This window comes from Lissotriton helveticus, chromosome 5_1 (genome assembly GCF_964261635.1).
Source record: "Lissotriton helveticus chromosome 5_1, aLisHel1.1, whole genome shotgun sequence".
NCBI lineage: Eukaryota > Metazoa > Chordata > Amphibia > Caudata > Salamandridae > Lissotriton > Lissotriton helveticus.
The window spans coordinates 1,955,706,476-1,955,731,322 of NC_136065.1; the positions used below are offsets into that span (position 1 = coordinate 1,955,706,476).

The window sequence follows — 24,847 nt, forward strand, 5'->3', positions numbered from 1 at the left end:
AGATAGGTTCAGTTCTCAGATGGTGAGGGAGGGCATTCCAGAGGCGTGCGGTATGGACCGAGAAGCGCCTGCCTCCAGTTCGAGCCTTTCTGACTCTAGGGATGACGATTAGATGTTCCTGATCGGATCGGAGGGATCTGGGGGCTTTATAGGATTTGATAAATTTTTTTAGTCCTGAGGGGCCAGTATTTTGGGTCAGCCTGTGTGCCAGGCAGAGGGCTTTGAACTTTACCCGTTCTCTCACCGGGAGCCAATGGAGGCGCTTCAGAGCTGGTTTGGCCGAGACTCTGGCGGGGGTGTTAGTGAGGATCCGGGCCGCTGTGTTTTGGACCCTTTGAAGTTTGTTCAGGGTTGCCTCCGGGGCCCCAAGATAAATGGAGTTGCTAAAGTCCAGCCTGGAGAGAATCAGGCCTTGAATCAGAAGTTTTTGGGAGTTGAGAGGGAGTAAGGGCAGGATCTTCCGAATTGACCTGAGCAGCCCAAAACACATCCCGGCAACCTTTTGTGCCTGTGTTGTGAATGATAGCTCTTTGTCGAGCCAGACGCCCAGGCTCTTCACCTCTGGTTTCGAATCCGGGAGAGGGCCTAAGCAGGGGGGCCAGATGTCTTGGAGTGAAGTGGGTCCCTTCTGACCAAGGAGGAGAATGTCAGTCTTTGCTCCGTTGAGCTTCAGAGACGATCTGTTCATCCACCCTTGTATCTGCGTGAGACAGTTGTAAAGGTCTGCAGGTTGTTGTTTAGGGTGCGAGAGGGATACCACTAACTGGGTGTCGTCCGCATAGCTGACGATGCTCACTCCGAACGGAATTACAACCTCCTCCAAGGGGGACATGTAGATGTTAAATAATGTGGGGCTCAGGGAGGAGCCCTGAGGCACGCCACATTGGAGGGGGATGTCGGAGGAGCAGGTGTTATTCTCCCAGATTTGAAAGGAGCGCTGACTCAGAAAGGACGCTATCCAGGACAAAGCCATTCCTCCGACGCCGACGCTCCTAAGTCGTTGGATAAGGAGCTGATGGTTGACGGTGTCGAAGGCCGCGCTAAGATCGAGGAGGATCACTGCCACTGATCCCCCTTCGTCTAAAAGTGCTCTGGCCTCCTCCACTGCCACTCCACCTATCAGGCAAGTGTCGCCCCTTGCATTCTGGGTAATGCAGTCTTTAGGCGGTATGCCATGTTGAAAAGTAGTCGAGTGCTTCGCCAATGTTGGCGCAGATGGTGCTGATCTCTAAGTAGTCGAGTGTTTCGCCAATGTTGGCGCAGATGGTGCTGATCTCTAGACACCGGTGTTTCAGGTTCATTAACCTTCGTCAGTAGAGATTACAGACTGGTTTTAAGGGTTTGCTGAGTAGGTGGCCAAAATCGTCTTCAGGTCAGGTACCGCTCACTGGCGCGCAGGTGCTTCATCCACGAGCTCGTCAGCTCCGAGACTCACGGGAGTCCTTTTAAGTACAACAACAGGGGTGGGAGCACACCGCTTCACCTATCAGGCAAGTGTCGCCCCTTGCATTCTGGGTAATGCAGTCTTTAGGCGGTATGCCATGTTGAAAAGTAGTCGAGTGCTTCGCCAATGTTGGCGCAGATGGTGCTGATCTCTAAGTAGTCGAGTGTTTCGCCAATGTTGGCGCAGATGGTGCTGATCTCTAGACACCGGTGTTTCAGGTTCATTAACCTTCGTCAGTAGAGATTACAGACTGGTTTTAGGGGTTTGCTGAGTAGGTGGCCAAAATCGTCTTCAGGTCAGGTACCGCTCACTGGCGCGCAGGTGCTTCATCCACGAGCTCGTCAGCTCCGAGTTACTCACGGGAGTCCTTTTAAGTACAACAACAGGGGTGGGAGCACACCGCTTCACCTATCAGGCAAGTGTCGCCCCTTGCATTCTAGGTAATGCAGTCTTTAGGCGGTATGCCATGTTGAAAAGTAGTCGAGTGCTTCGCCAATGTTGGCGCAGATGGTGCTGATCTCTAAGTAGTCGAGTGTTTCGCCAATGTTGGCGCAGATGGTGCTGATCTCTAGACACCGGTGTTTCAGGTTCATTAACCTTCGTCAGTAGAGATTACAGACTGGTTTTAGGGGTTTGCTGAGTAGGTGGCCAAAATCGTCTTCAGGTCAGGTACCGCTCACTGGCGCGCAGGTGCTTCATCCACGAGCTCGTCAGCTCCGAGACTCACAGGAGTCCTTTTAAGTACAACAACAGGGGTGGGAGCACACCGCTTCACCTATCAGGCAAGTGTCGCCCCTTGCATTCTGGGTAATGCAGTCTTTAGGCGGTATGCCATGTTGAAAAGTAGTCGAGTGCTTCGCCAATGTTGGCGCAGATGGTGCTGATCTCTAAGTAGTCGAGTGTTTCGCCAATGTTGGCGCAGATGGTGCTGATCTCTAGACACCGGTGTTTCAGGTTCATTAACCTTCGTCAGTAGAGATTACAGACTGGTTTTAGGGGTTTGCTGAGTAGGTGGCCAAAATCGTTTTCAGGTCAGGTACCGCTCACTGGCGCGCAGGTGCTTCATCCACGAGCTCGTCAGCTCCGAGACTCATGGGAGTCCTTTTAAGTACAACAACAGGGGTGGGAGCACACCGCTTCACCTATCAGGCAAGTGTCGCCCCTTGCATTCTGGGTAATGCAGTCTTTAGGCGGTATGCCATGTTGAAAAGTAGTCGAGTGCTTCGCCAATGTTGGCGCAGATGGTGCTGATCTCTAAGTAGTCGAGTGTTTCGCCAATGTTGGCGCAGATGGTGCTGATCTCTAGACACCGGTGTTTCAGGTTCATTAACCTTCGTCAGTAGAGATTACAGACTGGTTTTAGGGGTTTGCTGAGTAGGTGGCCAAAATCGTCTTCAGGTCAGGTACCGCTCACTGGCGCGCAGGTGCTTCATCCACGAGCTCGTCAGCTCCGAGACTCACGGGAGTCCTTTTAAGTACAACAACAGGGGTGGGAGCACACCGCTTCACCTATCAGGCAAGTGTCACCCCTTGCATTCTGGGTAATGCAGTCTTTAGGCGGTATGCCATGTTGAAAAGTAGTCGAGTGCTTCGCCAATGTTGGCGCAGATGGTGCTGATCTCTAAGTAGTCGAGTGTTTCGCCAATGTTGGCGCAGATGGTGCTGATCTCTAGACACCGGTGTTTCAGGTTCATTAACCTTCGTCAGTAGAGACTGCGGTGTGCGCTCCATTGCGGTGGTTTCTACTAATTGGCTCCCTTGAGCTTTGAGCCGACGGGCTCCTGGATGCTGCCCTGCGAGCCGGTTCGGGCATCGAGGCCATTGACGGTTGTTTGGCGGCCTTCTCCTCCACCCCTAACCATTTCTCTACTGATGAGGGAAGTTATCCCGAAACCCGAGCCATGTCTCGGGCGATACCCAAAAACCCGGGACATGTATCGGGTCTAGAGATTCATCAGTCCAACAAGTACCGACTTGCACCCACCTGGGTGATCCACTATTGAACTACAAGTGCCAGAGTCCCGAGGGGCGATCCGGAGGAGGGGCTAGCGGTGTGCGCTCCATTGCGGTGGTTTCCACGAAGAGAGTGTGCCTTGAAGAAGAGGACCCCTTATCTTGAGCTGCGCGCAGTCCAGCAGTGCGTGGAACTGGACCTAGTGTCAAGAGCACCACAGCATTTCACCACAGCCAGCCCTCGTACCCTCGTACCTTAATAAGAGGCCCCCTGGGCCATTCCCTTCCCCAAGCAGGCAGGGAAAGCATAAGTCTGCGCTGCCCCAGGCATGTTTAGGTGGGTGATTCGCAATGGCATTGCTGGAGCTAGGAGGTGACCAAATGTGACCTGTGCCAGTGCCCCAGCCATCGTTGTCCTCCTGGCCACCCCTGAATGCCACCTCTGTGCGCCATTATACGTCGGCGTCCATGACATAGGGCACGTGCAGTGCTTTATTTGCTTTTATGGTTCCAGTAAAAAGCTTTTTAGGCCCAGCCATTTTGCAGCAGGCTTCATCTTTGCCTATTAGTGATGGGGTTTTCTGGCTGTCCTTCAGTTTAGCGCGAAGAAACACTCTGGCTGAGCTGCCCTTCTCAATAAAAGAAATAGAACATAGTGTGCTGTAATACTCATCATATTTACCCCCTTATATTTAATTATTTTTTTTTACCCCTATCTAACCCAAACCACACTCCTTATTCTCTAGCCACTCTACCATGATCTTTTATGAATGGTCGAGCCAGGGAAGGCCTCAGTCCGGCTAGAGCCAGGTTTACCAGCACAATTCACAACATGTAAGGGTACTAGGAATTCACAAACCGATAGCTAGCAGCGGTAAATCCACTTATTCCAGGGTGCTTGTATTTCACAACTGCGTGCAAGAACATAGTTGTGAAGCCAGCCGATAGAGAGACAGAATTTTAATAAACGTAAAAGGTCATGATCAACGCCAGACCAAATTAGGGTCCCAATTATTAAAGTTTCAAAAGTGCAACCATGGTATATGTCCTTGCATTAAGTGCAGCTATACGGCTTTCGTGAATTCTCAAGAATTTGCAGGAGTAGGACAAGAAATAGTAAATACATTTCCAGCATTTCTCAGTAAGGGAACAGATTAGAGAAGAGTTGTTGAAAACCCTTAAAACATACAAGTTAAGTTGGTTTGCACAGACTAAAAGGAGCATTCTCACCCTGAAATATTGCTTACCTCTACCTTCAGCCCCAGTATGTTGATCTGCAGAAACATGGTAACATTAGGGGATTGCAAGTATTCAAACACCACTATGGTATGAGCCCTGGCATAATCAGAGGCTATATCAGAGCTCTTATATAATGAGATTGCAGCCATAATTTGTCGCTGCACTACATGGCACCAAAGGGACGAGTGGATTTTGTTAAAGGACAAGTAGATTTATGAAGCAACCTGTCCCATGGACAAGTAGATATTTTATTAAATTCCATACCCCTGCAAATATCATGAATAGTGTTTATTTAGTTATTTAATGTATGATGTGTTTTATTGTTTAATGTTGAATAAAGTTCTTTTATATCAAAGGCATTTATTCTTCTAGTGTGGATGACGGGGGGAAGAGAGTGATGGTAGAAAAAGGGAGGGGGTGGCATTTTTCAATTTTTGCCTAGGGCGGCAAAACACCTAGAAACGGCAGTCTTAAAAGGTGAGGCGCTCCATAGACGTGTGACATCTGTGCATCTGGATGATCAGCCAGAATTTCTGCATACTGTGGCCACTCAAACTTGTACAGCAGCTGTGTGCCGAGCATCACGTTAAAGTATTCCTTAATTCCAGCAACCACTTCGTTCACTGCATACTCCTTGTTATCTGTATTGCCTCGCGATTTCTTGTAATTTGCATAATCCTCCAAAATGGCACCAACACTTTTTTTAGCAGGGAGATAGAAGAGCTGCTTTTGCCTAGTTATCATGTCCCAGTCATCAACCAGCCACGGTTTGAGCTCCTCTGGAATCTTTACTTTCACTTCAACTCTGTCGATAAACGTTTCCTCATTTTCCACGCTGGGGTCTACACGAGCTCTCTTCTTACGTGGTGGTTGAGGTACTTCACTCGTACTACTGCCTTCTCCAGCCCCTGGAGTTTTCTGTTTATTTTTCTTCGTTTTTACTTCCACATGTTTCTGCTGCGGACCCCCGGCCTTCTTTGGTGCTGCACCTCTCATTTCCCCCTCTGCATACTGCTCCTGATTAGCCTTCTGAAGTTCCTTCTGCTTCTGCAGGTTGGTTTCCACGTAGTTGAGTACTCTGCTCTCTGGCACCCACTCATCCCAGTTCTTTTTCCAACCGCTGTAATGTATAAAGTATTTCACTTGTTTCTCCTTTATGGAAACCTTCACACATATGGCTTCATAAAGGAGAGGTCCTTGGAAACTCAAAACATGCTCCCTTCTCAACTCAAGCAGTGATAAATCTGGAGTCTCCTTACTAAAAAACCTTGCATTGATGCAACTGTCCTTCAAAAGCAGGCGGTGTGCTTTTTTATTTACTTTTGGTAAATTTGGGAACTGGGCTCCTGCTTCGGCGCCATTTATACTGCCCGCTCCTCCCCGGGCCTCCGCTCCCGGCCCCGCCACATCTAATCACCGCACGCCCGCCCAAGCCGCCTCCACCCCCCGCGACACGTCATGGCGATGCGAACACTGTGGAAAGCTGCGCACCCTCAAACAAGGCTGCCTTTTGGTAACTGTGCCAGCAGTTACCGAAAGCAGGTCAGAAGGAGTGCAGGCTGGAGCGCGGCTTTGCACTTTTGAACTCTGCAGGTGGCGGCCGCGGCACTGGAGGCCCATTGCGGCCACGGCCGCCTTAATAATTTATAAGGGGACACTGTGTTCGTTCCCAAATAAATTATAAAGGCCGCCGTGGCCGCAACGGACATCCAGTCCCGCGGCCGCCTCAAAAATGGTGCCGCCTGGGGCGGACCTTCCCCCCACGGACCCCGCTAGCTACGCCCCGGCCAGTTGGTCTGGGGCCAGAGAACTTCCCGGTTGACTCCAACCAGACCCAGGTGTCTTGCGGCATTTCGAAAAAGCAAGTTTTACCGTCAGCTATTCTGCGTAGTTTTGCGGGGAAGAGCAGAGAGTACTGAATATTCAGTTGTCGGAGCTGCCTTTTCATCACCAGGAAGGAGCTCCGCTAACGCTGCAACCCGATGATGTAATCCGTAAACAACATCACCTTTGTATTTCCAATTGAAACCTTGTTGTATAACTCCTATATATCCCTATATCGTGTTAAGTTAGCATAGGTACGTTTGAGATTTAAACGCCATTTTTCCTTTCGTGCAACTTCTGCACACGACCCTCATTTGTTGACTTAGCTTTCAACCTAGTAGTTTGCCGTGGTGAATGTGAGAATAATATGTTATTGCTCTGATATCTGCTTTGTTTAATAAAACATGTCTGCACGGAGAGTGCTGAAGTTTCAGGAGCAACACGATATGGAATTGTTATGAGGTCTGATCTCCACGCCTTCATAGTCATAACACAAGTGCAGCCTTTGCCAACTTGGGCTTGAGGCGGGATTGATATTGCTTTGCACGAGAATTGTTAACACACTTGATGCGGTGCACATGCAGAGAGAGCTGGTGTATGCTGATGTGATTCCTTCATGCTAGGACACTAAGGTATGGGCCCGCCCTAAAACAACCCAAAGAGACCTTCTTAGATAATAATATAATATATGTGTTAGGGAGGGTGAGATATAAGTGTTGTTAACTCTTATTCATTACAGCATGTTAACATGCTGTCACCATTCGCTTTTTATGTCTTAGTAACTATGCTGATAATTTTGCTACTGATAATAAGTATACTTGTATTATCAAAGATACTGCGCCTGAGAAGACGGCATTAGTAAATAAACATTTCAAATGCACATGTGTCTTCTTTACTCCATGTTCTGGTTTGTAATGATAATATAACGAAAGAGTGTTCATGAGCCCCACGTTGGGCGCCATGTTGCAGGGTTTCTGTACTCACACAGAACTGTGCACAGAGGAGTGGAACCTCGGCAAATTAGGATGTCCCAAAACTTACCTTAGCAACCAACTCACCCCTTACCGAGCTAGCTACAGTGTCTCATTGGACATATCAAACACCCAATGTTTAGACAAACCAGAACATGAACTTACAGTACCTCAGGGTACGTGGGACTCATGAACACTCTTTCGTTATATTATCATTACAAACCAGAACATGGAGTAAAGAAGACACATGTGCATTTGAAATGTTTATTTACTAATGCCGTCTTCTCAGGCGCAGTATCTTTGATAATACAAGTATACTTATTATCAGTAGCAAAATTATCAGCATAGTTACTAAGACATAAAAAGCGAATGGTGACAGCATGTTAACATGCTGTAATGAATAAGAGTTAACAACACTTATATCTCACCCTCCCTAACACATATATTATATTATTATCTAAGAAGGTCTCTTTGGGTTGTTTTAGGGCGGGCCCATACCTTAGTGTCCTAGCATGAAGGAATCACATCAGCATACACCAGCTCTCTCTGCATGTGCACCGCATCAAGTGTGTTAACAATTCTCGTGCAAAGCAATATCAATCCCGCCTCAAGCCCAAGTTGGCAAAGGCTGCACTTGTGTTATGACTATGAAGGCGTGGAGATCAGACCTCATAACAATTCCATATCGTGTTGCTCCTGAAACTTCAGCACTCTCCGTGCAGACATGTTTTATTAAACAAAGCAGATATCAGAGCAATAACATATTATTCTCACATTCACCACGGCAAACTACTAGGTTGAAAGCTAAGTCAACAAATGAGGGTCGTGTGCAGAAGTTGCACGAAAGGAAAAATGGCGTTTAAATCTCAAACGTACCTATGCTAACTTAACACGATATAGGGATATATAGGAGTTATACAACAACCTCTTTTAGTATCCGCGTTTCCCTTAGAATAGAGTCTCTGTCCCGATAATGTAGCAACTTAAAAAGGAACGGGCGAGGACCTGCACCTGGCGTAAAGATGCAACTTTCATTAGGCCGTTTCTGAATTCTAATTGGTAATTTGCATTTGAACACAGATATCTGCAACAGGTATATGAAATTGCTGAACTTTCTTGCAAGCATTAGGTAGAGTTTGTGTAATTAAAGACAGCTCCTACAAAAGCCCGACTGCAGTGCTTAATTTGAGCCTGTGGTTTCTGGTGCTCGGCACAGGCACTTAATTGTCAACACCCGTGCTTGTGACAGTTTGTCACAAGGTAGTGCTCTCTGGCTAATTTAGAGATGACCACAACAACAGTTAAATATTCATTCAATATACATTAAAAAGAACTATTACCTGCAGCCCAAACCATTCTTATAATCTTAGGGGCCTGAAATAGTCTGAATTGTCACACTTGTGGGATGGTTTCTAGTGTTACTATCATTGGCAGCATAGCAGGGGCAATGTGTGGTGCAAGCTGCAGTGCTCTCCTGACGAGAGCCCTGGCACTTATGTTTTTTTACAAATAAAGCACTGGCCAACAGACATGTTACAACTCAACAGCTGTGCGTGCATTCTTCTTTAGAACCAATAGCAAGAGCATCATTTCCATTGACTAGAAAAACTTCGCCTACAAGGAGGTCCCTGTTCATTACACTACAGAAGTAGTAATCTGCGCCTGCAACCAATCTTCACTGTTTGTGATCAAAAGGTTTTACAAGTCTACAAGTCTGCAAAGGGCCACACAGATGCCAATATACTAACCTCAGCTACAATGAAGGCCCTGCCCAACTCTGGCCTTTAGTGCCTAGGATGGTAATGAATGGCAGTCCCACTTTCTGAGCATTCGTTCTGAAGCTAAATAATGTGTGATACAAAACAGCAGGCCATAGATTGTTATCTGCCCCTACTTCAGCACTCTGACATGCTTTCAGATTTCCATCTTTGGCACTGTGCCCTTCGTGTGGCTTCATTTCAAGCCTCGTTCTTTCTGTGGCCAGAGGACATTCACCTGCATCTCATTGAGCGCTTCCTGTTTACTATGTGTACTCAGTGCTCAGACTGAGATCACAATTGCGGGAAATTGTGTTTTTTAAACAAGTTGTTGCAGGACTTACTTTTTCAGAAGTATTCATGACATTCCACTTCTTTCCTAACAACCTCTGCTCCTATCACCAATAGCTGGATGAGCTGAGGGGGGCGATTGAGATAAAACAAGCATTGGCAAAGCCAAAATGTCTAGCTTTAGCTGCCAGCCTTTTGGTTTTGTCACTGTTTGTTTTGTCATGGTGTCTGTAAAAAATGTTTGGGGGGGGGGGTAGCTGCTGGGCCCTCAACAATATTAAAATCAATGTCTAAAAGCAAAAACAATTTTTGGTGTTAAAACGCTTAGCTTGCCATGGTATTCCTAGGCACTCAATGTAGTTACTTTGTGTGCACATGTGCTCCTTGTGAAAGAGCAGAATGCTGCCACTCACTGAGAAATTAGCCAATGGCTGGAGTGCACTAACCCACTGGCCCATGCTGTAGAGCAGAGGTCTTCATACTCTTTGATGCCGAGACCCCCTTGTCAAAAACTATAAACGCCCCCAATTCCCACAGCAAATCATTTTTACAGTGGGGAAATAATATTAAACAGTGTTTAGCCAACCAAAGGTCAGTGAACGTGGGGGCGTGGTCAGAGGTGTAGCTAAAAACAAAGGGCCTCATTTACAAATAATTGGCGTAGGGTAGCGCGGCAAGGCTTCTTGCTGCGCTGCCCTACGCCAATGTGAAAGGGTAGGAATGTACCATATTTATGAAATACAGTGCATTCCTGTCCTTTCCCCTTGCGTTGGTGCACAAAGTGCTGCCTAGCACCAACATTGGCAGGATTGTTTTTGTAGAGGAAGGAGCACCTTCCTTTACAAAAACAATACCAAGAGGTGTTTACCTCTTTCTTCTGCAGCACACATGGAAAGAGCAAAAAACAAGGAGAAATGAAAACATTTCTCCTCGTTACACCTCCGCTGAGGAGGCGTACGTTTTTGGCGCTGCCCCAGGTTTACGTGATTTTGTAACTATGGGGCAGCATCAAAATCCATAGGTGTTGCGTGGGAATCCCCATGCACCGCCTATGGAATACCTCCTTGATGCAGAGTAAGGCAGCGCAGTGACTTGCGCTGCTTTGTCTTACTCCATATCTATGAGGCCAAGCAAAGCCATGCAGGGTGACTTTGCGCCGCCTCATATGTATGGTTGAGGCACTTGAGCCACCGGAACATCAACAAAAGTGTTGCTCCGGTTTTCCAAAATATGCTGTACTTTTTTTAGGTCTTTTACCATCAGGTGCCTCCATATAAAATAATGGGCAACGTAAATGAGAAATAAATGTAAAAAGTTGGTGCTTCCAAAATGTAGATTTTAGTAATATCAGGGAGTATGTAATGCACATTTTTTTTTTAGATAACTGTCCCGTCAATGCCTCGTTAGGCGTACTAAGGGCTGTGTAAATACAGTTAGGATTAAAAGCAAGCACTTCACAGCCCAGTTGTTAACTCTTTGCATTTCCCCCCCCCCCCAAAAAAAATAAAATTATATATATATATATATATATATATATATATATATATATATATATATATATATATATATATATATATACACATATTTGTCATCACAAAGGTTGGAGTGATTTATGGGTCGGAAGCACCCTTTGCACTTGCAGATTAACTAATAGGGCACATTTGCATTTTTTTCATGGCACAGGATACTCAGCTGAAGCATTTTAACGAGCGAAATTAGCCATCCCTGGATGGCTGTCGTTTTCCAAAACGAAAACAAACCTTTTGGAATCCAGGCCCTAGTGAGGCTGGGGAATGTGTGACCCCCTTCCCAGGACTCCACGGCCCCCCGGGGGTCGCTCCCCACAGACCACTTCTATAGAGGATGGAAGAGAAATGCGAATGACACAGCATACCACTGTCTTGCAAATGCCAAACCTAAAAACAACAGATACAATTCCAATAGTCATACCTTTCTATCCAATGTTGGTCCTCAGCGACTTAATCCAACTGGTGTTTAAACTAACCCCTGATTATGTAAGCAATTACCATTTAAAGTCTTAACTGGATATCCTGGAAATCTGGCATGTCTCTGTCCTTCGGGGATTGGAGCTTGGCACCCCTGCAAGCAGGGCCGGACTGGGAACCACAACCGGCCCGACAAAGTGCTCGGCCGGCCCCCCCTCCCCACTCAGGGGGTGGAGGGTTGGAGGGGCCGCCGAGCCCTTTGCCTGGGCCGGTTTTTAGCCGATTTTTGTACAGGGCCGCTTTTGCAGCTATGCTGCAAAAGCGGCCCTGTAACAAAAACGGCCCCAAGGAGCCCAAAACCGGACCCACTCGTGCGGTGCACCGGGGGGAATTGCCCGGTGCCCGCTATGGCTGTCCGGCCCTGCCTGCAAGTGAGGCGTAGCTTATGATTTAATATGCCAGAAACCTTCTGCTAATGGTTGCTGGCTCTCAGTGGGACAGTAGGGCAATCCTGTTGCTTCGAGTGTCAAAGGGTAGCATGCAGGTCTTGGATTTAGACATTATCCCCTAGAAAATAAAGTATTCACAAAGAGAGAGGACTAATGATGATGTAGGAGGTGAGTGTGGACAGGACAAAGACAGGTTTATGGGTCGAGGCTTCTCTGCTGACCGCAGTCCATTGCGTTCCTGCCGGTGCCCAGACACAAGTAAAAGCCCTAGTCAAGCCAAGAACATCAGGACTCCAGTATAACCGCCACCTAAGCAACCTAAGGTGAGGTCCTAAACTCTGGTGAATGCCAAGGCTTGGCCATCAGTATCCTGAGGAGCACTCTTCCTTGACCCCACCAACTCCTCTTTAGTGGCGGCTGGTTATGGTCTGAATGAAGAGAAGGCTCAAAATATATCACCAAACAGATAGATACTCACGCGCACCTACACACAAATGCGCACACACGCACACTTTACTCATACAATAATGTTAGCTGGCAGCACTGTATAGGTGCAAATATCATAACACAAAGTATCTTTCATGCCATGCCAGCACACTGCAGTCACCCATTGCAGTGTGGTGTACCACAAAAGCACTGACGATTAAAAGTCTCACCTCTCATCTAGCGTTAGAGAAGTTCTTACACTGCAGGTACATTTATTTATTTTATACATGGCTATGTAAAGTGCTCAAACAGCCAATTGCTGCCTCAGACCGCTTTGAGTGGGTTTGGTGGGTTGGGGGCACGTAGTTAGTGTCTAAATTGCTTACCTTGGACCCTCCCGACATCAGCACTTTACCAAAATGCACATAATTTTAGGGAGCTCAATTTATTTCCTTGTTCCTCAAATTGTAAATGACTGTACTGTAACAGTGTGTAATGCGAAGACTACATAATGTGTCTCTTTGAATATCCGAAGAGATTTGAAGAAATAAAGATAAGGGGCTCGAGTGTGGGTTGTAAACATGCTGACTTTAGAGCTGGCGGTGCCCAGTGTGACAATAATTTTTAGAGCACCTTCATGACCTTCTGCTTCACGGATTCCCTCACTATCTATCACCCTCCAACAGTGCCCCTTATCTCTCCACAGTGCTTCTCTCACATGCATTTTTTTTGTTTTATAGTGCTACTCATACCAGTGTAGGGTGTCACAGCACTTTACATCACACACACATTATACAAAGTCAATGATTCATATATGTGTAAATCAGTCAATAGGAAATGTTACATAAAACAATGAGGTTTACAAGGTGTAGGAGTCACATGTCACTGATACGCGCAGGCAGTATATTTTAAGCGTGGGCAGAATGTTCTAATTGGTAAAAACAAAGGCCTCTCAGTGCCTGAGGGGATTTAAATACCCCTAGGCCCCGAGAGGCCTTTGTCGCAGCAGCTGTGAATGAAAAACATTAGAATGTTGTTCTGCAGGCTTCTACCGGCCCGTAGACGTCCAGAGCACTCCATGGTCTGCAATAGAGTACTCAACATTCTAATAAAACATGATAAACTAATGAACCCCACATTATTTTTTGTTTTGCTGTCCCCATCGCCCTCACCACCAGGCTTTACCTGGTGGTGACGGACAGCAAAAAATAAAATCCATAAAACTGTTCTCACTAAATAGGGCAGATGGTGTTATGAATTTACCTCTTACGGCTGTACTTCTTCAAAGGAGTATTTTGGTGACAGAGCTGGAGAAAGGCTCCATCATCGACATATGCCTCTAAATCAGATGGGCCCTTTAGTTTGGTGGTGAGGGTACTCCATTGCAATGGAGTACCCTGTCCAGAAAACTGTAAATCAGCCCCTCTAACTGAGGTCACCAATAAATAAAAGGTCATGGGCATGCACTGAAATACATTGCTTGGGAGAATATATCTGGAGCAATCTTATTCCAAGTGTTCACTAACTTTGTTACCTGTTTATTACAAGGAATGTATCAAAATATGAAAAGGGGGGGATGCTAGATTTGGTCCTCCACAACAAGAATTACATCACTAAATTAGAACCCACCTATGTTAAGGAGACTAACCCTCCACTGGGGAAAACAGAGTTTTCTTGTAAAACCCTCACCCACTAGGGTTACCCCTTGGCAGCATGCTTCAACATCGGGTTCATCCCGTTCGGATACTGCGACCTATAAACTATGCAGCAGCACTTAAGTGACTTTGTAAGATGGTGTTAAAAATAGGAGTGGGGGGGCATCTATATTGCTATTGTTAGCAATAGGTCTGCCTGACAACTGTGCTGACAAAACTCAGGTCCACGAGGATTATAACTTTAAGCAATAGGAGTGAGTTCTAGGTAAGTCGTCGCAGATTTATTAATGCTTTTTCCCAGTGCCCGAGTGATTCAAAACAGTACATTAAGTATCCTGTGCAAACAGTATTTTGTGCTGTAAAGATCAATTTTTTCATAGCACAAAAATTGCTCATTACACTTTGCATCAAGGCGGTTTTGCTGGGGTATAACAGAGCAAACACCCACATGTTTTGATGCAATGCCTAATCTACGAAGATAGCCAGGCTGGACTTTGCATAAAAAACTAACACCTACTTCAGGTAGGTACAAACAAGAGAAAATGTGATCTCACCCTCAAAAATGTGTTTCTCTAACAAACAATGATTTGCGTGTGTGTTCGCCTTAATAGCCGCTGTCAGCGCCGGCAACTCCGGGGGCTTCTCCATATCCTCTCCTAGTAGTTCCCTAAGCGCGTGTCTAATTCTGTCAAAATGAAATTGGGCTCATAGCGGTCTCGTCTCCACTCCTTCCACTATGTCATCCCAGCGGCGGACAGTGCCAGAGTAGCTCTTATATTTATAGAGATGGATTCAAAGACTCTCTAAAGGGAATTCGGTTTGCCTCTATGTAGGGAGGCTGAAAAGCAGAGCTGAAATCATGCAGAAGTGAGATCACCATGCACAATGAAACACAATACAATATCAAGAAATGAAGGCACAGGCCATGTTTTATACACAAGAGTAATGGAACATGCTGGGGAATTGGCAGGTGTGCGGGGCCTTATCAGCAGCTTGGCAGCTGCCTGTGGTTGTCCGGGACGCCAGTGATTTTGTTCCGCTAATGGAAATCATTAGAGAAACACCCTTTTGGCAAATCATTTTTTTTTCTGTAAAGTGAACAAATATGTGTTGCAGTGAAAAACATAATGGAAACAAATCTTTTTTATATACACTGCATGTATGAGATAAAGAACTAAATACAATAAAAGGTATGTTGCTTGAGTGTACTTTTCAGAAGTTAAATACTCCCACATGCATTGTGATGAAAGGGAGATGGAAGGGTACACTTGAACAACCAAAAGTATAACAATAACAGTAAAGTATTCTTCTGGGATGAGGCAAGATGTGGTTGACAATGTCTTAAGCCAATGGCTGAACAAGGCTCATCCAAGCAACCCAATGGTTTGAACTGCGTGGGAAACGGCCTTAACAACGCGGGCTTAGCCACGCGTTTTGTTTCCCGGCAAGCTGAATCACACATGCCTTAACAACGCATATGCGTGCTTAAGGCCTTAACCGCGGCTGTTTTTCTGCCGCGGTGCGGGCGTTCTAAAAGGTGGGCGGGGCTTCGTCGCCCGTTGGCCGACGGCAGCACTGGGGAGGGAGTGCTCATGTCGGCCGTTGGCCGACGGGAGCACAGAAGGGGTTAAGGCAATGTGCGGTCTAGTTGTAGAGCTGATGAGCGGGCACAAGAAGACAAGAAGAGGAAGGATCAGGAGAGGACACAGAGAGATAAGTGGGGTTGGGGCCGGATTTTGGGGGTTGGTGGTAGTTTTTTGGGGTGGGGGTCGTTCTCAAGGCTCTGGAGGGGTCGGAGTTGTTTATAGGGCAGGGAGCAGTTTTAAGGCTCAGGGCAGGGGGGGCTGGGTCGGGGGCCTGGGGGGCTGGGTCGGGGGACTTTACAGGTGTAGGGGCCCGTTTTTAGGGACTCAGGGAGGGGGGCTGGGGTTGGGGTTGTTTTTAGGGCGTGGGGACGTTTTTTAGGGTTCAGGGCGGGCAGGTGAAAATTGGGCAGTTTTAAGGGCTGAGGGCAGTTTTAGTCCTCAGGCCGGAGGGGGCTGGTTTGGGGTAATTTAGTGATGTAGGAGACACTTTTTAGGGCACAGGGTGGGGGAGCCTAGGGGCGGGTAGTTTTTGGGGCGTGAGGTTAATTTTTAGGGCTCAGGGCACAGGGAAAAGGGACAGTTTACAGGGTAGTTTTAGGTCTGAGGGTGGGAGGGGCAGGGGTCACGGAACTCTAGGGATGTAGGGGACAGTTTTTATGGCTGAGGGCAGGGGAGGCTGTGGTCAGGGTAGTTTTTGTAGTGTGGGGTTAATTATTAGGGCTCAGGGTAGGAGGAAGGGACAATTTACAGGACAGGGGTATGATTTTTAGCACGCATGTCTCTTTACCCATCATGGCATAGTAAAGGTATGCGTGGTAAATACGCGGTCGTGGTTGAGACCACGTAGTACAGGCATGTGTTGTTCAGGCATGCATTTTACCACCAAACAACTGAACAGCATTGACTCAAAGCCCATTCTCTGTATATTGAACACAAGAGGTTGTTTTTACAGGTTCTAATAGGCCTTTGCAAAGTTAGTAGGTCTGGCTCATGCTTTGATATATCATCCAGACACATTAACAACTATTAAAAATTGATGCAGAAATAAAAAACAAGCATTTACAATGCAACTGTTTCGCCTTTGCAAAAGTTAGAGCTATTGGCTTTGTAAATGACAACATTTTTATTTATGTGTTGGTTTTGAAAACAGATAAATGACATTGTCATTTACATTGCCAATAGCTTAATCTCTCGCAAATGTGAGACCTATTGTACCCTACTGGACGAGCTCAGCAGAGAGCAATTACTACCACACACACACACCCAGAGCCACAGACACCCAGAGCCACACACACACACAGCCAGCCACACACACCCAGAGCCACACACACACACACACACCCAGTGCCACACACACACACCCAGTGCCACACACACACACACACACACACCCAGAGCCACACACACACACCCAGAGCCACACACACACCCAGAGCCACACACACACACACCACACACCCAGAGCCACACACACACACACACACACCCAGAGCACACATACACACACACCCAGAGCCACACACACACCCAGAGCCACACACACACACACACCCAGAGCCACACACACCCACCCACAGCCACACACACCCGCCCAGGAGAGCAAGCACAGCAAGGGGGCAGGGAAGCAAGCACAGCCAGGGGGCAGGGAAGCAAGTGCAGCCAGGGGGCAGGGAAGCAAGCACAGCCAGGGGCAGGGGAACCAGGGGGCGGGGTAAAGGTTTATTGGTCACTTTTCTATTATTTATTACTATATTTTAGAGCGGAGCTTGCATTAATGAGGTGCAACCTATGCTCAGACATTGTTAACAAGTGTAAAAACTGCAAAATAATAAAGTAATACTACAGCTAAGTGTATCTCACTAAATCGTTATCATGCTCTATATTTTTGTAATCGTGTACAATATTACATGTGTATCGCATGACTGTGATGCCATCCACGCGACCATGTAACTAATCCCCATTCCTCTGCCCCCTGGCCGGAGGAAGCAAATGTTTTAAGAATTTATGCTGGACATGTTTGTAATTCGTGCAAGAATAAAACCGATCGACATGGACTGAAGTACGCACCGCACCCCTCTAGAACGCGAATCTACATTGCCTAGGTTTGTGATTTATACAGCGCTTCCATGTTTCTAGAGTAGTAATCCTCAACAAGAGCCCAGAAACTTTCAGCGTTACACATAGCACTACACCAGCGGCCCAAAAACAAGTTAACAGCAGTTTTAGAATGCAAGTTATGAAGCGCTATTTAGATGCTAAATGCAGTACAGTTGTGGCGTTGCAAAGAACAGCGAACTTACAGTGGGCACCGCCAGTGCCTGGATGCCCAGGGACAGGCCGAGGAGCACACAGAGCAGCTGCAGCGCCTTCATTGCAAAAGAGATAAGGCAGACGCCACTCAGCAGACTCCGCCCCCCGCAGCGGGCTGATCCGGTCAGGGAGGTAATGCACCGCGGGATTGTTCTCTTATATATATAACCCCTCAAACAATGGCTGTGTTCATAAAGCAATAGTCAATGGAAATTCCACTTCACGCTAATTCCGCTTGCGCCTTCCTTGATTTTAGATGCTAAATGCAGTACAGTTGTGGCGTTGCAAAGAACAGTGAACTTACAGTGGTCACCGCCAGTGCCTCGACGCCCAGGGACAGGCCGAGGATCACACAGAGCAGCTGCAGCGCCTACATGGCGAATTCCGTTCCTCTGTGGTGAGGAAAGGGGGTGCTCTTTTCAGACACGAAATGCAGGTTTAATATTTAACCCCTCTTAAAATACTACCGAGGCGCTTCTTTGGAAAATCAGCAGCCCTGGAATGTGTAAAGAGCCTGAACCCGAAGACCGCCCCCAGGAGCCTGGTTTTACGGGAATCCGCAGAATTGCAAAAGAGATAAGGCAGACGCCACTCAGCAGACTCCGCCCCCGGCAGCGGGCTGATCCGGTCAGGGAGGTAATGCACCGCGGGATTGTTCTCTTATATATATAACTCCTCAAACCATGGCTGTGTTCATAAAACCATAGTCAATGGATATTCCGCTTCACGGTACTTCCGCTTGCGCCTTCCCTGATTTAAATATTCATAGAATTAGTTTGATAACGCAACAGCTCGTTTACCTGTCAGCATTGTATGTAGCATTTGTAAATGTATTACTATGTTGGGCACTTGGCTACACGGATAGCAAAATATAAATAGCAATCAGAACAAGCCCGGTCTTGTGCCTTACGAAGTGTATAATTATGAACAGCCACACGACGGTACAGGACACGAAGACAACAGCCACGCACACAGAGACGACAGGAAACAAAGCGCAGCCCACTCCTGCAAAAGGCAGGACGAAAATAACAAAAACATGCCGAGACAAAAAAAAAAAATCCGCCCACCGCCGCATGACGTTTTAAAAGGGGCGGAGAGGGAAAAAATGTACGGAACGCCCACGAATCTCCTCGGACAATGACGGATGCCTCTCTCTTCCAATGGCTAGCCTCCTTTTATGGAGCTAGCCAATGGAAAAGAGAGGCGGGACAAAGCCACGTACTATTCTCAAAAGATTTCGCCTGCGCGAACGCTGCTGCACAGCGAATCGCCAGGCGAAACCTAAAAAATGTTTAGGGAACAATGGGTCTTATTAGTGACACAGTTAGTTTCAGAATTGCAAAAAGCAACAATGTCTGCATGTAGGTGCACTGTCCACAACGTGATTTAAAAGCAGGAAAGTGTAGTCAAAAAAGTATACATCAAATTTATTTTTTTTGAAAACAGATTTTATTAGTTATTAGCCCTGCACACCAGAGTCATCTGCCAAAGCATTTCAGTACATCTAAGACAGCAAACGACTTTTGATTTGTAATCTTTCATCCCCCCATAAGCAACAGCCCCATATACCGGAGCATAAAAGAGTAACACACCCAATCCCCAACCCCCCCCACACTCCCACCCCCCAAAGGTCACACTAGTCCACATTGCCTTGTCCACAGTTACGCACGAAAAATGCTCAATTGTTCCCAATTCCCATCCACCACCCCCTTAGTTCCAATCCTCAATATCCATTTGAAATCCTCTACTTAAACTGACAACAAGGGCTCTTCCATCACAGGAGCTTCCACCCATAGGCCCCGATACTCGGCCCATCGGTTCCAAATTTTATAATGTTTGCGCAGACACCCCCTGGCCACAAAGATGGGCTGCTCCAGGCCCATACAAAAATCTAGGCCGTTTTTCCAAGCTGCCACCGATGGAGCCGTTGTTGCTTTCCAGGCTTGAGCAATGTCCCGCTTCGCCAGGGTGAGTCCCAGGAGCAAAAGGTGTTGTTTATAAATATTTCCCCCCACCCCCTCCATGACATGTAACAGTGCCAGCTGTGGTGTGCGGGTAAGCTCCCAGCCCAGGACCTCTGAGAGACAAGCAAAGACCCCCCTCCAGAAACGATCCAATGATGTGCATTGCCAAACTGTGTGAATAAACGTACCCTCCTCCTGATCACAACGCAGACATACTGGGAAGGATATCACCCCCGCCCGCCACAAGTGCGTCCTAGTAAAGTAGACCCTGTGCAGGTATTTAAATTGGACTAGTTGAAGTCGCATCGCAATAGCCGCCCCCCGTGGGGCTGCCAGGGCCTCCACCCAATCCTCCTCTTCTAGCCCGCCCACGTCAGCCTCCCAGTCCCCACGGAGCTTCCGAAGTGTGGAGGAGCAATGTACTACCAGGGTTTGATAAATGCGAGAAATCTTCTTATCCCCTAAATCCCCCATAAAGAGTTTCCCCTTGATGGGACTGAACTCCTGGATGGACACCAGACCCTGCAGACTAGAGGGTAACGCATGCCTCAGCTGTAGATACTGATAAAACTGCGTCTGAGGCATATGAAACTCCCGAAAGGATTTAGGCATTGCGTCTCCCATCACATCGCCCAAGGTGGAAATACCAATGGCGTCCCACCCCCTAAACCCCCGGAAGAGCCGCCAACTGGGGCAGCCACCCGTTGTTCCACAATGGAGTCTCCCGAGTCAAAACTCCCCACCAGCCCATGCGCCGCAGCGCCTGCCTTCAAATCATGAACACCACCCTTGTAGCCGGTGGCAGTACCCTCCGCAGCCTCACCGAGTATAGTAACGTGTGTAGCGTGTGCTGGCCCATAAGGCAGCGCTCCAGCGTGCATGCCGGGTCCCCTCTGTCCCCATACCACCAGTCATTGAGGATCAGCAGGTGCGAAGCCTGATAATACGAGAGGAGATCCGGGGACGCCAACCCCCTGCAATACGTAGAGAGGAAGCAGGTACGCATTACCACACACACCCTCCCTCCTTCCCACAGAAACTGCCCTAAGACGGAGTTCACCATTCGGAACCATCTAGCCGGGATCGGATACGGATGATGCTGCAGCTGGTACAGAAGTCGGGGGAGCGCCACCATTTTAAAAATAGCCGATCTGCCGGACAGCGTCAGGGTCATGCGAGACCAGGACTTGATGTCAGCCCGCACCCGCTCCCACACAAGTGCCAAATTACACTCCCAGGCCACTGCTGGCACCTCCGAGAGCACTACCCCCAGGTATTTCAATCCACCCGCGGTCGACTGAACCGTGGACGCCCATGTGACCACCCTCGTCTGCCCGCCAAGAACCCACAGCGTGGACTTGCGGGGGTTCATATAGAGACCAGACATCTCCCGGAAAATCTGCATTATATGCAGAAGCTGTGGCCCCGTCCATACCAACGACGCTATGTGTGGCAGCAGCCGATTGGCCAGCGCCTTCGCCAGAATCTTGGCCTCTACATTTGTGAGGGAAACGGGGCGGTAAGACGCGTGACATTCTGGTGGGCGCCCGGGCTTGTGGAACACCACCACCTCTGCGTGCCTCCAATCCGGGGGAAGCACCCTCTTGTCCCGTGCCTCCTCCAACACAGCCCGGTAGTGACTGGCCAGCTATATATTGTAGCGACGAAAGAACTCACTCGGGAACCCATTGGGTCCCGGTGCCTTCCCGGGATTAATTTCTCCCAGGGCCGCTCCCAGTTCCTCATCCGATAAGGGGACCTCCCGCTGATCCCGCTGCTCATCCGAGGGCGCACTGGGTGGTAGATCTGTAATGAATTTCTCTACCGTGGCAGCCACCAGGCACTCCCGAGGGGCATAGAGATTGGCGAAATACATAGCGAAGCTCTCCGCTATGGCCGGGGGATCCGTGATCGGTGTTCCCGCCGGATCCAATATTTCCGGTAGGGCCTGAGCATGGAAGGTGCCTTGGCACAGACGGTGCAACATTTTCACCGACTTGTCCCCATTGGTACACACTACTGCGCGTAGCCAACCAGATCTGACGTGACTCCTCCATTAGCATGGCTGCGCAATCCTATCGGGCCAGAAGCAACTGCCTCACTTCCAGATCCCTCCCAGACTCCCGGTTCTGCCTCTCAAGTCTCTCTATGTTCGCCTCTGCGTGGGTCAGTTCCTCCCTACGCTGCCTACGAGCCGCTGCGCACCAAGATATGTACACCCCCCACAGAGTGGGCTTCAGCACCTCCCACAGCATGGCCGCACTGGACACAGTTCCCACATTCTCTGTCATGTACTGGGCAATGGATGCCCCCATATGGGCTGCATTTTCTGCGTTTTGTAGATTCCACACCGCTAGTCATTACTGGAACGGCTGCCGTCCCCTGCCAGTGTCTAACACTATGTATATTGGGGAGTGGTCTGAGAGACCTCGAGGCAGTATGCCCGCCTTTACTACCCTACCCGCACCAGCCCGGGGAACAAATATGTAATCCAACCTAGAGAAGGATTTATGGACTGCCGAAGGGTAGGTGTAGCCCCGAGCCGCGCCATGCGCCCGGCGTCATGTGTCGACCCAATTCATTCCCATCACGAATGCATGCAGTTTCGTTGGTATACCCCCTCTATTACCATCTCCATTCCCTGTCCTGTACTACCTGCATGACATCGTTCCAGGCCCGACCTACCACCAACATGGCATCTGGCATATCCGCCCACAGTGACTGCCGCCGTTCAATTAGATTCCATTGTAGCCGGGGTGGAGCGTTCACACTACCCAATATCAGGGATTCCTCACCAATCCTGCCCCGAATGAACAAGTAGCGCCCCTGCAAATCGGACCATTGCTGTTTATGTGTGTAGGGGACCCGGCGATGCACCAGTATGGCCCCTCCCCGTGACCCCCTGAGGAAGCCTGTGTGAAAGACCTGTTGGAAACCATAACATTGCAAGCATTAGGCCGTCGTGCCCATGAGGTGCGTCTCTTGTAACATAAGGACATCTGCCCGTGAGCGCTTCGCATGCTGGAGTATTGCCCTCAGCTTGACCTTGTCTAGTGCCCCTCGGACGTTCCAAAATAAAATATGGAGACCACCCTGCATTCCATGCCCACCCACGGACGTACTAGCCATTGGGGAATATCTCGCCATGCAACACGAATGCTAAGCCTTGGTGGTGTGTGTGTGGCCGGTGTCGGGCCTGTGGTGAAAGTGCAACCTGAAAACCAAAACATCCCCTACCCAACCAACCCCCCTCCCCATACCTTAACCCCAACTCTGAAGTAACTGTCGCGGTAGGTCCGGTCCCCAGTCCCCAACAGGAGGATGGGTCCCGCCTCAACCAATGTATCCCCAACTCACAGCCCATATACATTCGACCGGGCTCCCGCCAGTTCACACCTGATGGTAACACAAGCCCAGTTTAGGACAATCCGGTATCTTTTCAAGCGAAATTCTGCCACGCAACACCGGCGTCCCCCGTTATGGCTCCACTGTCTGTTCTCCCAAGGCCGGCCCCTGTTGGGGGGACGCACCATTGGACTGCGAGCGCCGCCTGGACCGTGACTGTCTATTACTCTTCTGTCGCCGACCACGAGGCCCCCCAGAGCCGCATCACTCACAGAGGAGTCCGATTCTCCTCCCGGGGGGGTATGGGGCCTCATCCGTCCATCGAAAGACCTCCTCTGGGCTGTCAAAGAAGTGGGTGCGCAAACGAAAGACCACCCGAAGGCGAGCTGGGAAAAGCAGGGCATATGGAAGTTTAAGCTCTCTCAGTCTTAGTGGCCATGAACGACTGGCGCTGCTGCTGAACTTGCTGCGTATAGTCGGGAAAAATCAGGATACGGGCATTGTTGTAGAGCAAGCGTTCTTTGCCACAGGCCTGTTTCAAAATAGTGTCCCTGTCCAGGTAGTTCAATGACTTGGTGAAGACAGGCCGTGGGCGGGCCCCCACCGGAGGCTTCTGAATGAGTGCACGATGGGCCCGCTCTACTACAAAACACTTAGACAAAGACCCAGGCAGAAGCCAGACCTCCAGCCAAGTCGTGAGGAAGCGCTCCATGTTCCCTTCCTCGCAGCCTTCCGGGAACCCCACGAAGCAGAGATTGTTGCGTCAGGCCCGTCCTTCCGCGTCTTCCGCTCTGAGTACAAGGCCCTTTTGGACGGTCTCCATTGCGGCCACCTTCCACTTCAATTCCGTGACGTCATCCTCCACCCCTGAGATGCGGGTCTCGGCTTCGGAGATACGGGACACTGGTTGCGCAAGTCCTGGCGCAGCAACATATCATCCGCTCCAACTGCCCCTATCTTTGCGTCCAGCATGTCCCTGCACTGGGTGATGGCGGCCATGAGGGCCGCATTGTCCGGCACCCCTCCCGGCTGTCCCCCAGATGCTCCAGACCCCACCCTCGGGCCAGTAAACTTATTGATAGGCCCCTGTTTAGTCGAGACGCTGCCTCCTTTGTCTCCTTGGTCTACAGCGTGGTCATGGCCACGCTGTAGACCAACAGGACCAATCCAACTCTCACCCTGCGACTACCCCCTGACTAGACCCAACGACACATCCACTCCCGGGGGGCTTCAGTTCCACCTGCGTATGCAGGCCGGCCTGTGCTACCCGGCCGGTTCCTCACTCTGTCTCCACCGGCCCACAGGCAAGTCCTACAGACCCCAGCAACCACAAGGGGCCAGCTGCGTGTTCCAGAGCGTGGAATAGGATGCGGGCCAGGGACCCAACTCCCAGGGCCCAACCTTTCGGCCCAACAATGTCCTGCCCTCAACCCTGCGCCACAAGCCCAGGGGAACTTCTCTGGGTGGGTGCCTCTGGCTGTTCCTCCCGACTTTGCCAATAACACAGTCCGTAGGGGGGAATGGGGGCACGCCAAACTCCTGCACAGAGGCCCAGCGCAGGCAGCACAGTCAAATGGAGAGGGCTGTGCAACCTGCCCCAGTCACAGCAGCCCTCGCTCAGCCCAGCCGGGCCTCCAACCACCTCCGAGGTCCAGGATATGAATAGAGGGGGGCACCTCCGCTCCGC

At 49.1% G+C, this 24,847-nt stretch overlaps 1 protein-coding gene across 1 annotated transcript in view; it reads right to left on the reverse strand.

Moving 5' to 3' along the window:
* The window catches only part of LOC144752831 (mortality factor 4-like protein 1), a 31,616-nt gene extending 13,703 nt beyond the window's left edge, over nt 1-17,913 (reverse strand). Inside the window, exons 1-2 of the mRNA XM_078640675.1 lie at nt 17,842-17,913; nt 5,095-5,923 (exon numbers count right to left, since the gene is read on the reverse strand). Coding sequence (XP_078496801.1) covers nt 5,095-5,923; nt 17,842-17,913 — 901 coding nt within the window. The remainder of the gene's footprint in view (nt 1-5,094; nt 5,924-17,841) is intronic.
* Nucleotides 17,914-24,847: the final 6,934 nt, after the last annotated feature.